The following is a 16,742-nucleotide window of genomic DNA, read 5'->3' on the forward strand; positions in this document are numbered from 1 at the left end:
GTTAAATGCCTCACCTGCATCGATTAAAAAAGTTTTTATTGGCAAGTAAAATTAACACTTGAATCCACGAAGTACACTGCTTTTACCTTTGTAGGTAGAAGCTAACAATTTCTTGTTTCACCATTTGGATGAAATGTTACTTCTTGAGTATTTATTACCGACCTTCACACTGTGTTGGGCCCAGGGTTACTTGGGAATGTCACATTATATGTTGATGACAGTTTAATAACTACATGTACCCGGGAAGAACGTTTGCACATTTTGGGAAAGACTTTAGAAACATTTGCGCAGGCAGAAGTTACGACAAACTCGCAAAAATATAAAAGCGCTAGAGAAGAATACAAGGCATACTTCCAGATCCAGATAAGATAAGTGTAATTAAAAATTTTCCTTTTCCACAAGTAAAGAAACAATTGAATGCTTTCTTCGGTTTGCGTTCATTCTTTCGTAGATTCGTTCTTGGTCAGTTGTTAAATAGTCCAACTCTACTTAATCTGCTTAAGGAAAAAGCTTTGTGGTTATGAACTCCTGAAAGTACGAATGATTTCAATGCAATTAAAGAAGCACTAATAAGCTCAGACATCTTATGCCATCCATCTATGGATAAAGACTTTTGTATAGCCAGTGAAGCCTCATGCACAGCTTTGGATTCGTGTCTGTTCCAGAATATAAAAAAACTGGAAAAACAAGAAGTAAGCCAGCAGATCCTTAACTGAATGTGAACATACGTATTCAACCACAGAAATGGAAGCACTTGAATCGTGTGGTCGCTTAAGAAATTTAGTTATTAAATACACTTCCCTTGTTAGAGCCCTTCCTGGCACAAAGTAACAATGCGTACGCCATCGAACAGCGGTATTGCCCGACTAGGCATGGTTGAACTGTAGACAAACGAACCATGTACCTCCTTCCTGGTGGAATGACTGGAACTGATCGGCTATTAGACCCCCTCCGTCTAATAGGCGCTGCTCACGCATGGTTGTTTACATCTTTGAGGGGGGGGGGTTTAGTGACATCTCTGAACAGTCAAAGGGGCTGTGTCTGTGATACAATATCCAGAGTCAACGTCTATCTTCAGGAGTTCTGGGAACTGGGGTGATGTAAAAGTTTTATAATGTGTGTAGGTGAGCTAGTGGTAGGGCAGAGGGAGCCCCAATGTAGCAACATTTGAAGGACATTCCCATTCCCTAAATTTGCCTTGCTGCCAAGGGAAACTCCTCGTCCCCCCGGAAACCTTAGCCATATCTTTTAGGTGAAAGGCTTTTTGTACTGTGTGTATAAAGCGTAAAAGCGATGACTTGTTCGGCATCAGCGATAATTTATCTGAGTGAGTGTGACTGAGGCAAACGATACTAAACTTTAATCGGGAACCATGCCTCTCCCGACTACGACTGCATAGCACTCACAGTGACTCTTTTGGATTATTCTGGGACTAAGAAAAGGACCGAAATTCGCTACCAGTAAGTAGCCCACTGCTCTCGGGGAAGTACAGGGTGTTACAAAAAGGTACGGCCAAACTTTCAGGAAACATTCCTCACACACAAAGAAAAAAAATGTTATGTGGACATGTGTCCGCAAACGCTTACTTTCTATGTTAGAGCTCATTTTACTACTTCTCTTCAAATCACATTAATCATGGAATGGAAACACACAGCAACAGAACGTACCAGCGTGACTTCAAACACTTTCTTACAGGAAATGTTGAAAATGTCCTCCGTTAGCGAGGATATATGCATCCACCCTCCGTCGCATGAAATCCCTGATGCGCTGATGCAGCCCTGGAGAATGGCGTATTGTATCACAGCCGTCCACAATACGAGCACGAAGAGACTCTATATTTCGTACCGGGCTTGCGTAGACAAGAGCTTTCAAATGCCCCCATAAATGAAAGTCAAGAGGGTTGAGGTCAGGAGAGCGTGGAGGCCATGGAATTGGTCCGCCTCTACCAATTCATCGGTCACCGAAACTGTTGTTGAGAAGCGTACGAACACTTCGACTGAAATGTGCAGGAGCTCCATCGTGCATGAACCACATGTTGTGTCGTACTTGTAAAGGCACATGTTCTAGCAGCACAGGTAGAGTATCCCGTATGAAATCATGATAACATACTCCATTGAGCGTAGGTTGAAGAACATGGGGCCCAATCAAGACATCACCAAACTGCCTGCCCAAACGTTCACAGAAAATCTGTGTTGATGACGTGATTGCACAATTGCGTGCGGATTCTCGTCAGCCCACACATGTTGATTGTGAAAATTTACAATTTGATCACGTTGGAATGAAGCCTCATCCGTAAAGAGGACATTTGCACTGAAATGAGGATTGACACATTGTTGGATGAATCATTCGCAGACGTGTACCCGTGGAGGCCAATCAGCTGCTGATAGTGCCTGCACACGCTGTACATGGTACGGAAACAACTGGTTCTCCCGTAGCACTCTCCATACAGTGACGTGGTCAACGTTACCTTGTACAGCAGCAACTTCTCTGACGCTCACATTAGGGTTATCGTCAACTGCACGAAGAATTGCCTCGTCCATTGCAGGTGTCCTCGTCGTTCTAGCTCTTCCCCAGTCGCGAGTCATAGGCTGGAATGTTCTGTGCTCCCTAAGACGCCGATCAATTGCTTCGAACGTCTTCCTGTCGGGACACCTTCGTTCTGGAAATCAGTCTCGATACAAACGTACCGCGCCACGGCTATTGCCCCGTGCTAATCCATACATCAAATGGGCATCTGCCAACTCCGCATTTGTAAACATTGCACTGACTGCAAAACCACGTTCGTGATGAACACTAATCTGTTGATGCTACGTACTGATGTGCTTGATGCTAATACTGTAGAGCAATGAGTCGCATGTCAACACAAGCACCGAAGTCAACATTACCTTCCTTCAATTGGGCCAACTGGCGGTGAATCAAGGAAGTACAGTACATACTGACGAAACTAAAATGAGCTCTAACATGGAAATTAAGCATTTCAGGACACATGTCCACATAACATATTTTCTTTATTTGTGGGTGAGGAATGTTTCCTGAATGTTTGGCGGTACCTTTTTGTAACACCCTGGATGCGTACTACGTCAAGCAAGTTCTGTCCTTCACAAGAATTTCTTTAAACATTTAGATTACGCTTCAATGGTGGGATAGTTCGTTGAACATGACATGGGCTGATTCCTTCTTTTACTTTTGTCCGGTTAGGCTAGTGTTCCGTCTCTACTGACCTCACCATCGATTGGTATTGAAGCGTCGGCTTTGACAGTCTCATTTCTCTCGAGTAGCACCTACAAAAGCTGACTGCGTATTATAAAAAACCGAATAAATGTAGTTATCCAACCACAGAGTGAAGTTTTGATATATGTTTATGAAGACTGTAGGAAGGCATTGATAGTTACTTTAGTCTAATACACTTCCGGTTATAAGAAGACCACAGTAGTTTGCCGAGTTTCTGAATCTACTTCTACCAACAGGTTGTCCAGATATTGTTCATTTACTTCATAAAGAGCTTCAACTTTCCAATCAACAATCGATAAAAATCCATGAAGTAAAATGTAAGTCAATACTGACAGCATTACATAATTCACTGATATAACTATGTGATCTGGCGGATATACGAGGGAAAGATACTCACGTGAAATTTATTTTCCTTGACAGGATGTCCCAAATATCACACAGATATCCGCTGCAAGTTGTGTTGTCCAGGTCGTACACGTCCGGCCACTCCTAAAAAGAAAGCCCATTCGCAACATTCAACAATGAGTGAAAGCCGAACTGAAAAGTAATTAATTTTATACTTACATCGCAATTAGCATCCAAAAATATTATATTTGCTGAAAGAATATGATCATTTATAATGTTTTCGTCAGTATGTTCGTATAATACAGTTTATATATAAAGGGAAACACTCTGAAGATACCGTGTTGTGAATCGACTGTGAAACATACTTCCAAAAAATGTGACGGGTTTTATTAGCGCTTGAACTGTAACTGTATTGTGCTTCATCTTTCTTTTGCACTCTCATACTAACTTCGCTAGCACAGACTATGTTCATTACACCATAATCGAGCTCCCTAAACCAAAATTACGAAATCGTTAAGGTGTAGCTGTATTTGGAATAACTGGGCTGTAATACAGCTATATTTACAGAGAGTACGCGGATGTTTTACTGTTAGCAGGGATGTAATACCGAGAGTGGATTGAATTTGACTTTTGACCTTTGATCTGCACCTACTCGTGCCCCCCCCCCTTTTTTCCAGTCTCCAGAACCCTCCTTCATGGATACCCCCTTCCTTCTGCACTTCACCACTCCCCACTCCCCTCTGTCTCTCACGAGCCACTTCCTCTCTTCTTCCCTTTCCTCAGACACGTTCATTTCTTGGATAGAGGTCAATCAGAGAGCTTCTAAGCCAATTGTGTTGAACATATTTAGATCTCCCAATCATAGCTCAGTATATTATGGCCACAAACATGAAACAGCTAATCTGAGAGCTTCCTACAGTAAGGATGGGCGGGGCGGGGCTGCATTCACGAACAGTGCTCATGGCAGTTGCATAAATGTACACGTTGCACGTTCGAATAGTCCTATATTTCACTTATCTTCATGCAACCGAATCCTTACACATGCATCTTCTTACGGAGTAATCCAGATATTGTGTGTCTGTGTGTGTGTGGTTTTTTCTATCTCCAAAACCTCCATGAACGCACCTCAGTCTGTGGTATAGTTTATTGCAAACCGTTCAGTGGTGTCTTCAATGAAACACCAGCTGGGCCAATACTATGATAGCAATTACTTTCCATTAACCATTTTACTGCAGTTCTATTCAGCTGACAGTAAGGCGTTGTACGATAGGGAATAATATTTCCAGAAACAACCTCCGGTGTATGAGAGAAGTTTTCCTTACCTAGAGTTGACTGTTTGCCTTCTGCAATGTGCACACACCTGTGCTGAGAATAGAAGGAGACGAGAGTGTAGTCAGAACTTATATATTGTTTCTAGATGCACCTACGATATGGAAAATGTAATAACTTCGTTATCAGCGTACATGACCACTGCTGTCCCCCTTTTCTTATAATGTGTGTGCTGACGAAGCAGTTTAGGTTCTGTGAATGCTAACAGAGCTTTACAGCTATACTATACGTAATTACTATTGACGCCCACTTCCAGGAACGTGTATGCTGACGAAACTGTTTTGGTTCTGCGAATGGCAACAAGGCATTAGAGCTGTACCATAAAACACTTGAGTCAACAGTGAGAAGGAAACGGCACCTTGGAAGCTTACACGATTTATATTGCTGTAACAAGCAATGTTCTTGACTACTGCTGCTTCTACTACTACTATTACTGCTAAAATTTTTGTGAAATGTGCTATCGGGAGATATATATGTATATATATATATATATATATATATATATATATATATATATATACAATTTTAAGAGAATAGGGAATAAGTTCTTCAAAATTAAAACTACTATGTGTAGGCAGAGCAAAATTCATCAGAAGCTCAGTAGTTTGCAACAACGAGAGATGAATCAAAATGATCGAGTGTACCGAATAATAATTATGTTCAGCTCAGTAGTGGCTACTGATTTGGAGACGAGCATATTAGTTCTCCTAACATCGTGGTTTGCATCCATGAAAGACAATAAGTTGAAGTAACTGAACAACTGAGCATTATGTTTTATGGGTAACTCAGTGGTAAGAACATCATTTTGAGTGGAAGCAACTGCGTAAAACATTTGCAGATGAGAAAAAAATTTAAATAAGGGAGAATGAATTAATTTGAAAACAGTATTGCACATTCATTTCCTCAACTTATGTATATAGAATGTTTCTTTTTCAATTACTTATTTACATAACAGCATTAAATCCCAATCCCTAATATGTGAATAAGCCATGTTAGCTAGTTGGTTGAAGGTGTAATTTCTATAATGGAATCACGAATACCGGACAGAATTCCATTTGTGAGCGTGGGGTTGATCTGCTATTCTGTTATTCTGAACAGCGGATTAATCTGAGATGTACCCTTTACCCTGTGGCTCCTGCAAGATGCAATTTCCACCCCCACACTACTACAAAAGTCGGAGAGACGCTCCTAGCGTTCTAAAGAGAAATGCCTGAAAAACTTTCAGCAATAAATATCTTCTGGAGTCGTCCGCTGTAAGGAAATGATACAAAAATTCACAAAATTTCTTACGTAACTAGTGGGATACTTGGGTACTGGAGTAGTGCTAGTTAGTGTAAGAAAACTATGAAACTAACGAAAATTATTATTTATTTTGCAAAAATCCTGAGAAATCACAATGGCAGTTTAGTTATGAATTGAACAAGTTATATCCTGGTTCTTTTCGGAATGTGAAGTTACCTCTCAAGCATAGGATTCGCTAATGAAATTTCTATACAAAGTTTAAGATTGTTATTGACTTGGCAGAATGGCTGAGAGGTGCGCCTACTCAACTTGAATAATTATCCTTTAGAGTGTTGCTAGATACGGCTGAGGCTGTCACGTGTGAAATGCAGTGAAGTGTACTGTTGTGGTGGAAATATGGGGCTCGCAATAGCTGTAGCGCACAATACCGTAAGCTGTGATGACCGCTGTCTGCGCCGCTCGCTGCTTACAGATAAGGTATCTCTCATTCTATCTGGATTGGCCTTTGCCAATCAAACTCTCCCTACGCCTTAATGAAGTCAAGGATTCCTATTCACCCCTAGTCTAACTATTGGCGTGGTACAGCGGTCAGATAACCAGTCCACCGCTATGCTACTCAAACATTCGCTCGCAGGCGTTTAACCATAACTCTGCCCATCCACACCGCACAGTAAGTGTGTTGGCCAACATAGTGAACAACGCTTAATCGCAAGAACTCAATATAGAGTCGCATTTCGATTCGCTCTCGACAGAGATCCTCTCCCAGTGAAGTACTGAGAAGAGACTTGTTCCTCGCTCCAAGAGTGACAACGGAATGGCGCCTCTCCATGCCGGACATGAAGGGGTATATCTTTCGGTCTCTTCCATTACTCCTTCAGCTCAAGGTGTCAGAAATATCGTCTGCCAATCAGCATTGCTCTTCTAAAACGGAAGAATGACGTTTCGTTTAAGGCGACCAATCCGGAAATCTGTAGTATCGACGTTTGCGTTTGCTGTCTCCCTGTGAAAGTCTCTGAAACTGCGTGCTATGTGTAAAGAATGCGTGGGCTGGCCGCTCCCACACAGTGTAGCGGAATTTGCTTTTAAGCCGAACATGGGGTCGTTCCTCCTTTCCCTCGGGCGAACGCTGTCCGCTCCACGGGCGTCCACCAGCCGACGTAGATGGGTTGGGACTGGCCTCCTGGCATGCGGTTGCCTCTCTCGAACTAAAAGCTCACGTGACCATCGTGTCTGGAATGTTAGTGTGTACGCCAGCCTCGAGTATTTCAACCACGGTGCGCACTTGCGATTTATTAGTTATTTGCATATCGTTTACATGAATTCATACAACATTGACTTTATCTTATCTAGTTTGGGTTCGAATGAAGTGCCTTGATGTGCGGAATATGATTGTGAGGGCGGAATACGTAAGCAATGAAGGTCAGGAGACCACGACGTCTTGCACATTCTACTCATTGACAACAGTGTTCTTGTTTGTATTCCAATTCTCATACCATCTTCACCTGAAAAGTCGATGAAACATGCTATCACGACTCATTAGTGGATTTCTCCTTATTCCACCAGTTAGTCCTTCTTCTTCATAATACAGAGACAGAAAGTATTTGGTTCTGTACCATTCCCATGACATGCATATTTTCTCCTGGGAATAGTTTTCTCATTAATCTCTTGATCACAGGAGGCTTGTACATGATGCAGGTAAAAGGAAACTTGTATTCTCAGTGCAGTTCAGAAGTGTGCACTGTGCATCCAGCAATCGTAAAAATGATGATATGTGGGCAGTTTCGTACCTCAGTATGTCTCGATTAGTAATTTCAAGGTTAGACGGCCTGCAAATAGTCACTTTGTAGCAACTACGATTCTCAGCTCGGGAAGGGTGACTGGAAAAAAGCGCGGGTGACTACTGCATATAAGGAGGGTAAAAGAGCGAACCCGCAAAATCACATACCAATATCCTTAACATCGGTTGCTGCAGAATTCTAGAACATATTCTGAGTTCCATTACAAAGTTTCCAAGAAACCGGAAAGCTTATGTCCACGAAAAAGTACGGTTCTAGAAAGCATCGCTTGTGCGGAACCCAGCATGCTGTTCCCTCAAATGACATACTGCGAACTATGGATGAAAGGCAATAGGTAGATTCCATTTTTCTAGATTTCTGAAAAGCAATTGACGTGGTACGCGACTGTAAAAAAGGTACGAGCATGCGGAATAGGTTCCGAGATATGTGAGTGTGATAGAACCAGCATTAATTTCTATGTACATAAATGATCTGGAGGACAGGGTGCGCAGCAGGCTGCAGTTATTTGCTGACAGTGTTGCGATGTAGGAAAATTAAACTCATTATGTTTGGATACAGCCTTATTGGTGTTCAAATATGCGTGAATTACTAAGGAACCAAACTGCTGAGGTCATCGGTCCCTAGACTTACACACTACTTAAACTAAGTACAACTAAGAACAACACACACGCACCCTTGCCCGAGGGATGACTCGAACCTCCGGCGGGAGGGACCGCGCAATCCGTGACATGGCGCCTCAAACCTCGCGTACACTCCGCGCGCTGTTTAATAGTGTCCTGCTTGACACAGTCATCTCGTTTAAATATCTGACCGTAACACTGAAAAGCAGAATGAGATGGACGAGCATGTGAGGACTGTAGTAGAGAAGGCGAATGGTCGACTCGGTTTATTGGGAGATCTCATATAGGGCGCTAGTGCGATCTATTCTTGAGTAATGCTGTTTGGAATACGCACCAAATCGGATTAAAGGAAGACTTCGAAGCAATTCGCAGGCGTGCTGCTAGATTTGTTATCGGTAGGTTCGAGTAATACGCAAGTATTGCGGAGATGCTTCGGGAAGTCTAATGAAAATCCTTGGAGGGAAGGCGGCGTTCTTTTCGAGGAACACAATTGGGGAAATTTAGAGGTCCGAAATTTGAGGCTGACTACAGAATGATTCTATCGTCGCCAACATGCATTTTGCGTAAGGACCATGAAGACAAGATACGAGAAAATAGGGGTCGTACGGGGAAGCGTATCAACAGTCCTTTTTTCCTCCCTCTGTCTGCGAGTGGAACAGAGTAGAGGATAGGAAACGACTGACAGTGGTACAGGGTACCCTTCGCCACGCACCGTGCAGTAGCTCGGGGAGCATGTGTGTAAATTCAGATGTAAATTTAGTAGATCCCCGCCGAACTGGCGTTCACCACAGCGACGTCATTCGAAATTTCGGTTGCTATTTTGAAGTACAAAATATTATCTCCCTTGTAGCGAACGCCCGCGGTCAACAACACCGGCTGACGACTGCTACCCATAAATTATGGTTCAAATGGCTCTGAGCACTATGGGACTTAGCTTCTGAGGTCATCAATCCCTTAGAACTTAGAACTACTTAAAGCTAACTAACCTAAGGACGTAACACACATCCATTCCCGAGGCAGGATTCGAAACTGCGACCGTAACGATCTCGCGGTTCCAGACTGTAGCGCCTAGAACCGCTCGGCCACCCCGGCCGGCCACAAATTATGGCTCGAAGAGAATGTAACAGAACTGTACGGTCCCGTCGTTGAGGTAACTTGGTCAGATATGTGATACGTCCTTAACACTGGGTATGGCGTCAGACAGCTGTAAATTAGCAAACGCTGTACCACACTGTTTGATTCACACAGTTGCAAAGCTTCACGAAGAGCTCCTCTGTGACCGGTTAAACTCGCACAGAGTGCTGGACGGCCTTAACCAGTGCCAGTTAGGTGTTAGGAAAGGGAAATGTACGTTGAAGATGCATTTAACAAGGCGATAGAAACAGTAGGCACATGTAACAAAAATTACGCATGGCAGTTGTAATTGACATGTCGGGTGCATTTAATAATTTATGGTGGCTTAATTTTCTGGCCAGATGCGTGGTCTGCAGGTTCTCCAGTGTCTGCATTTCAGCTTCATACATTAATGTAGGACTAGAGTTGTGCAGTGGTCAGCTGGCACATAAAAAGTAATAAAAATTACCACTAAAGGGTGCCCAAAGAGGTCGATTTGAGGGACAGTATTGGGGGATTTCGCAACTGAACCACTTTTGTGCCAATTGGAAGAATATGACGAAGTCGATGGAGTGGTGGCGTATGCCGATTACGTATTAGCTGTGGTGTCGGGGAGCTGAAGAGCTCCGCATAAAACCACGCACACACTCCTTGATGGTCAATTTTCGCCAGGAAGGAACCGTACATTTAATTCCATCACCAAACAAACAGTCACACTACACCGTGGGCCCAACTGGATTAAATGCGTAACTTCACACATCGTATTCAGACAATCGTAAAAAGAAAAGCAAGCAACATTGTACGTAAAATTACCCGTGCCTCAGCAACAAACTGCAAAACTACCTCCGCTTGCAGTGAGAAGTTAACATGATGCCATTTTTACGTCTATCAAAGACTACGCAGCAACTGTTTCGACTCACCGACTTCGGTGCTTGCGAAACAGGCAAACCTGTGGCGTGCGCAAAGGGACGTACTACTCAGACACGTGGGGGCCTTTGGCTCTACACCAACCGACACTTTACTGGTGATCCTCGGCATCTACACAGTAGACATTACGGTAAGATGTCGTGCGGCCTCCTGTTTGTTACGTGACGGGGACTTGATGAAAGTCCAAGATATGTTAAACCAAAAGGTAACAGCGACGATCCAACTCCTGAACTGACTGGAAGATAGATACATGGCAAAACGACTGGGACGACAGTGAAACAGGTCGAAGAGTCTATCAGCTACTCCCGAACATTCTATAACACTCAGCGGCTGGACATGTAAGGTCCGGTCAGGGCACGGTACATTACCTAACAGGACACGGCCCATGATCAGTTGACATCCACAGGTTTAATGAGAGAGACAATGACGTTTGCCATTATGGTCATACAGGAACACTCGACCATATTATCTTTAACGGTCACGCCTATAACGACTAACCAACGAACTTAAAAGAAATAACGATTGGTGGGAAAGAATAGACAATGTTGCTAACAACATGAGAAAACAAGTTTGCCAAGATACAGCAATTACAGCCCCCCCCCCTCTCCCGCACCATCAATCCTACTCTGAGTCACCATAGGAGGACCAACCGAAATAACGAAATGACAGCAAATGCATCTAGTGTTCTGGAAAACATGAATGCGAATGTTTCGTTACAGAATGTGCGTTTCCAGGTAAGATCACAAAGACACACGAGGCAGAACTCGCTGTACCACACGAGCCCCACGTCAAAAAGGGCATTATCCGCCTACGGAAGCGAAATATTGATTCTTCTTCATTTACAATCAGTATTGGATGAAGTAGGTCCTAATGGAAACACAGAAGACGCAAGCTGTAATCCCAGTTCAGAAAAGGAGCGTTTGGTGAACAGGAGAATGGAATGATGGCTTGAAAGTATTAATTTGATTCCTCGGAGTCTACACGAATTCAGAAAGGGCGAAGAGAATGTGAGCAATGTTTTTACGCTTGCTCTGTATGTTGCCTCCGTGTTGCCGGCCGGTGTGGCCGAGCGGCTCTACGCGCATCAATCTGGAACCGCACGACCGCTACCGTCGCAGGTTCGAATCCTGCCTCGGGCATGGATGTGTCTGATGTCCTTAGGTTAGTTAGGTTTAAGAAGTTCTAAGTCCTAGAGGACTGATGACCTCAGATGTTAAGTCCCATAGTGCTCAGAGCCATTTGAACCATTTGAGCCTCCGTCATAAAAAAGAAACAAACGGACGTCACCACTTTCCTTGACGTTAAGGGGGCTTTACTTGTCGACACGGGAAAACGCTCTAACGCTGAGGAGCACACAGACGGAATATCCAACGTCACTAGACACAGCGCACGCAGGACGAGCTGGGTAAGGTGGTTTTGCACTCTCAGAGCTCTGCAGCGGCATTTCTTGGCTTTATTTGGCTCTAAAACCGTAAGGGTTGTTCACGAAAATGAATTCTACGTTAGCTCTATCAAAACGCCCATTTCTTCCCTTGTCTATATGCTAAGCAATTTGTTCTAACTGTGGTATACGTAAATAAAAACTTCAATATCTGTGAACACTTAAGAAGATAAAAAGGAGTTACATGTACAGTCAGTAAGGACGTCACTTTATATGAGTTCTCCAAATCTAATAAACTTATTCCTCACAGAGAACGTCCTTATTTTTTCATAACATCAAGTACTATATCAATTATCTATATTAAACTCATAACGAAGGTGAAAAAAAATTAGATGCAATTGGACTAAAGCCCTATATCGACATAACGTTTGATTTGTATCACGGTGCCTCTAATCACTATGCTAGGCTGTAGCTCCGTTATGAGTCATTTTGTTTTTTTAACCTAACAAGAATAACACGTTTTTCATGAATATTAAATGCGCCGCTGCCTTAAAGGAAATACTCACTTCCGTAGAAAACGTCTATGAATGGCTTTTTCCAATAGGCTGGAGATTTCGGCTGAGAATCAGGTGACTGTGTGTTTTTAAAACTCGTACGCTGCTGGCCTTGACAGTCACACCACATATAGGAAGTTAAATTTGAACAAAAAAATCTCATAGTCGATTCCTCGCAATCATATTTGACTCAAGGCTATGATGGGCGCCTCACATACTATCTACAGGGCTATTACAAATGATTGAAGCGATTTCATAAATTCACTGTAGCTCCATTCATTGACATATGGTCACGACACACTACAGATACGAAGAAAAACTCATAAAGTTTTGTTCGGCTGAATCCGCACTTCAGGTTTCTGCCGCCAGAGCGCTCGAGAGCGCAGTGAGACAAAATGGCGACAGGAGCTGAGAAAGCGTATGTCGTGCTTGAAACGCACTCACATCAGTCAGTCATAACAGTGCAACGACACTTCAGGACGAAGTTCAACAAAGATTCACCAACTGCTAACTCCACTCGGCGATTGTACGCGCAGTTTAAAGCTTCTGGATGCCTCTGTAAGGGGAAATCAACGGGTCGGCCTGCAGTGAGCGAAGAAACGATTGAACACGTGTATTTGGACATGCTGGAAAATTGGCTCATGCCACAACTGGAGACCGACAGCACCGACTTCATCTTTCAACAGGATGGTGCTCCACCGCACTTCCATCATGATGTTCCGCAGTTCTTAAACAGGAGATTGGAAAACCGATGGATCGGTCGTGGTGGAGATCATGATCAGCAATTCATGTCATGGCCTCCACGCTCTCCCGACTTAACCCCATGCGATTTCTTTCTGTGGGGTTATGTGAAAGATTCAGTGTTTATAAACCTCCTCTACCAAGAAACGTGCCAGAACTGCGAGCTCGCATCAACGATGCTTTCGAACTCATTGATGGGGACATGCTGCGCCGAGTGTGGGAGGAACTTGATTATCGGCTTGATGTCTGCCAAATCACTAAAGGGGCACATATCGAACATTTGTGAATGCCTAAAAAAACTTTTTGAGTTTTTGTATGTGTGTGCAAGGCATTGTGAAAATATCTCAAATAATAAAGTTATTGTAGAGCTGTGAAATCGCTTCAATCATTTGTAATAACCCTGTACTATTAGTAAGCGCAAAGAACGATCAAACATAATTCGATCACTTACCCATGTTTGCTGGGGAGCGCATCAAAGTACTCTACTCACCGCTTACGGAGGGGCTACTCGATAGAGACTGAACTACGGCTGTGCGCTTTATCACAGTGCGCCTAAGACTAATCTCACCAAGTTACTCTTCAATAACGAGCCATTCGTACCTGTCTCGGAGCCATGCATCCGATGCCTACAAACGCCCTTTTGATTGAGGCAAATGAGATGTCCTTGAGAATTAGGCGACAGTGCTGTCAGTTAAGTTTTTTGTCAAGGCATGGTATTAATGGGTATTCCTGTCTATAAAAGCAGAGGCTGCGTTTACGAATTACGAACTGCCTCCAATAGAAGAAGTAAAGTTCTGACCGTTTGTACCAGCTTTGAATTTTGGTTTCCTGTCTTATATTCTGCAAGATATTCTTCGCAGTTGACTTTATTTAAATACGATCTCGACACATTTAGCTGCCAGACTATAGTCTGTTATTATAATACGAAGAGCTCGGGAAGTACAAAAATAAATTGCAGATTTAATCGTCTCATTCGAACTCAATGGCCTAGATATTTCTGTATTTACACAGGCTAGTTTAGCGCCCGCTGTTTCACTTGCATTTTCGTAGTAATTAAAACGAAAATAATTTTATTAATTTATATTTGGCCTACTGAAGAATTAATGTATTAAATATCAGTTTCTCTTGCTATGCAACTCTGACCAATGGCTGTTAAACAGCTTTCTCCGATTCAATTCACAAATTGTCACACCTTCTAAACTTTTCACGCTAATTAGGCCATTAGAAGCATGGTCTTCTCCGAATGTACTATGACCAAAAAGCGATTCTGGTAGCCGGAGTAGGAGGTTTTCGTCAATCGTGCCTTTTGAGTTGTTGTGGTCATAGTGCCACAGAAACTTCCATCCTCTAACACAACTGTTCTCAAACCATGAGCCGCTGCCCACTTGTGATTCGTGGATATGGTGGCACTGGCCCGAGAGCGCTGGTCGAGAGCCGAAGAGAAAAGAAAAGTTATCGGGAGCTTCAGGGGTTTCGCTAAGTTAGTTGTCAAGGTCAACAAACAGAGAGTGAATTAAGAGTTGAAATGCCGTTTCGATAGCCTATGCCACTCACAAGAGACTGGTTCATTCTGTCATGTCGAAACCTGCCATGTCATCCTTTATTTATTTTTACACATACATAGAGAGAACATATCAGAAGAAACTGCTAAGATGGACTATCAGTGTGTTCTCTATCGTTGACTGGGCTGCGGGGCTGGTACGCGGCCTCGACTGGCTGCTCATGACGTAAACACATAAAATAGCCAACACGATAACTGAATGTGTGTCTCACGTATGCGAGTTGAGGGCGTTATCCACTACACAATCACGTTCATTTCCCGTTGGCATAATACTGAATAAGTAGTCACTGCGTTTTGGTCGCTAGTATAATTTCTATTCGTGCATGTTTGTGGGACATACACTACATGATCAAAAGTATCCGGACATCTGGCTGAAAATAACTTCCAAGTTCGTGGCACCCTCCTTAGCCTTGACAACAGCTTCCACTCTCGCAGGCATACGTTCAATCAGGTTCTGGAAGGTTTCTTGGGGAATGGAAGCCCATTCTTCACCGATTGCTGCACTGAGGAGAGGTATCGATGTCGGTCGGTGAGACTGACACGAAGTCGGCGTTCCAAAACATCCCAAAGGTGTTCTATACGATTCAGGTCAGGACTCTGTGCAGGCCAGTAGATTGCAGGGATGTTATTGTCGTGTAACCACTCCGGCACAGGCCGTGCCTTACGAAGAGGTACGCGAACGTGTTGAAAGATGCAATCGCCATGTCCGAATTGCTCTTCAACAGTGGGAAGCAAGAAGATAGTTAAAACACCAGTGTAGGTCTTTGCTGTCATAGTGCCACGCAAAACAACAAGGGGTGCAAGCCCCCTCCACGTAAAACAAGACCACACCATAACCACCGTCTCCGAACTTTACTGTTGACACTACACAAGCTGGCACATGACGTTCACCGGGCATTCGCCCTACCCACACTTGCCGTCGGATCGTCACATTGTGTACCGTGATTCGTCACTCCACACAGCGTTTTTCCACTGTTCAATCGTCCAATGTTTACGCTCCGTACACCAAGGGAGGCGTCGTTTGGCATTTACCGGCGTGATGAGTGGCTTATGACTAGCCGCTCGACCATGAAATCCATGTTGTCTCACCTCCCGCCTAACTGTCATAGTACTTGCAGTGGATCCTGAGGCAGTATGGAACTCCTGTGCGATAGTCTGGATAGGTCTGCCTTTTACACATTACAACCCTGTTCAACTGTCGGCGGTCTGTCAGTCAATTGACGAGGTCGGCGTGTACGCTTTTGTGCTGTATGTGCCCTTCACGTTTCCACTTCACTATCACATCGGGAACCGTGGGCCCAGGGGTGTTTATGAGTGTGGAAATCTCGCGTACAGACGTATAACACAGGTGATACCTAGTCACCTGACCACGTTCGAAGTCCGTGAGTTCCATGGAGCACCTGTTCTGCTCTCTCACGATGTCTAACGACTACTGAGGTCGCTGATATGGAGTACCCGGTGGGAGCACAATGCACCTAATATGAAAAACTTGGAGAACAGAGAACCACTTGTATGAATATCAAGAGCTCAGATGTAAACCCAGTTCTAAGCAAAGAAGGGAAAGCAGAAAGGTGGAGGGAGTATATAGAGGGCCTATACAAGTGCAATGTAGGTGGTTGGTGGTGGTGGTGGTGGTTAGTCGACAACGAGGTCATTAGAGACGGAGCGCAAGCTCGGGTTAGGGAAGGATTGGGAAGGAAATCGGCCGTTCCCTTTCAAAGGAACCATCCCGGCATTTGCCTGAAACGATTTAGGGAAATCACGGAAAACCTAAATCAGGATGGCCGGAGACGGGATTGAACCGTCGTCCTCCCGAATGCGAGCCCAGTATGCTAACCACTGCGCCACCTCGCTCGGTAAGGGCAATGTACTTGAGGGCAGTGAAGTGGAAGAGGATGTAGA

The 16,742-nt window shown here is 43.8% G+C and overlaps 1 protein-coding gene across 1 annotated transcript in view; it reads right to left on the minus strand.

Annotated features, from left to right (window-relative positions):
- Nucleotides 1-16,742, minus strand: part of LOC126153424 (glutamate receptor ionotropic, kainate glr-3-like) — a 180,599-nt gene that overhangs the window by 102,875 nt on the left and 60,982 nt on the right. The window contains exon 4 of the mRNA XM_049916071.1: nt 3,629-3,720. Coding sequence (XP_049772028.1) covers nt 3,629-3,720 — 92 coding nt within the window. The remainder of the gene's footprint in view (nt 1-3,628; nt 3,721-16,742) is intronic.

Source organism: Schistocerca cancellata, chromosome 2 (genome assembly GCF_023864275.1).
Source record: "Schistocerca cancellata isolate TAMUIC-IGC-003103 chromosome 2, iqSchCanc2.1, whole genome shotgun sequence".
In the NCBI taxonomy this organism is placed as follows: domain Eukaryota; kingdom Metazoa; phylum Arthropoda; class Insecta; order Orthoptera; family Acrididae; genus Schistocerca; species Schistocerca cancellata.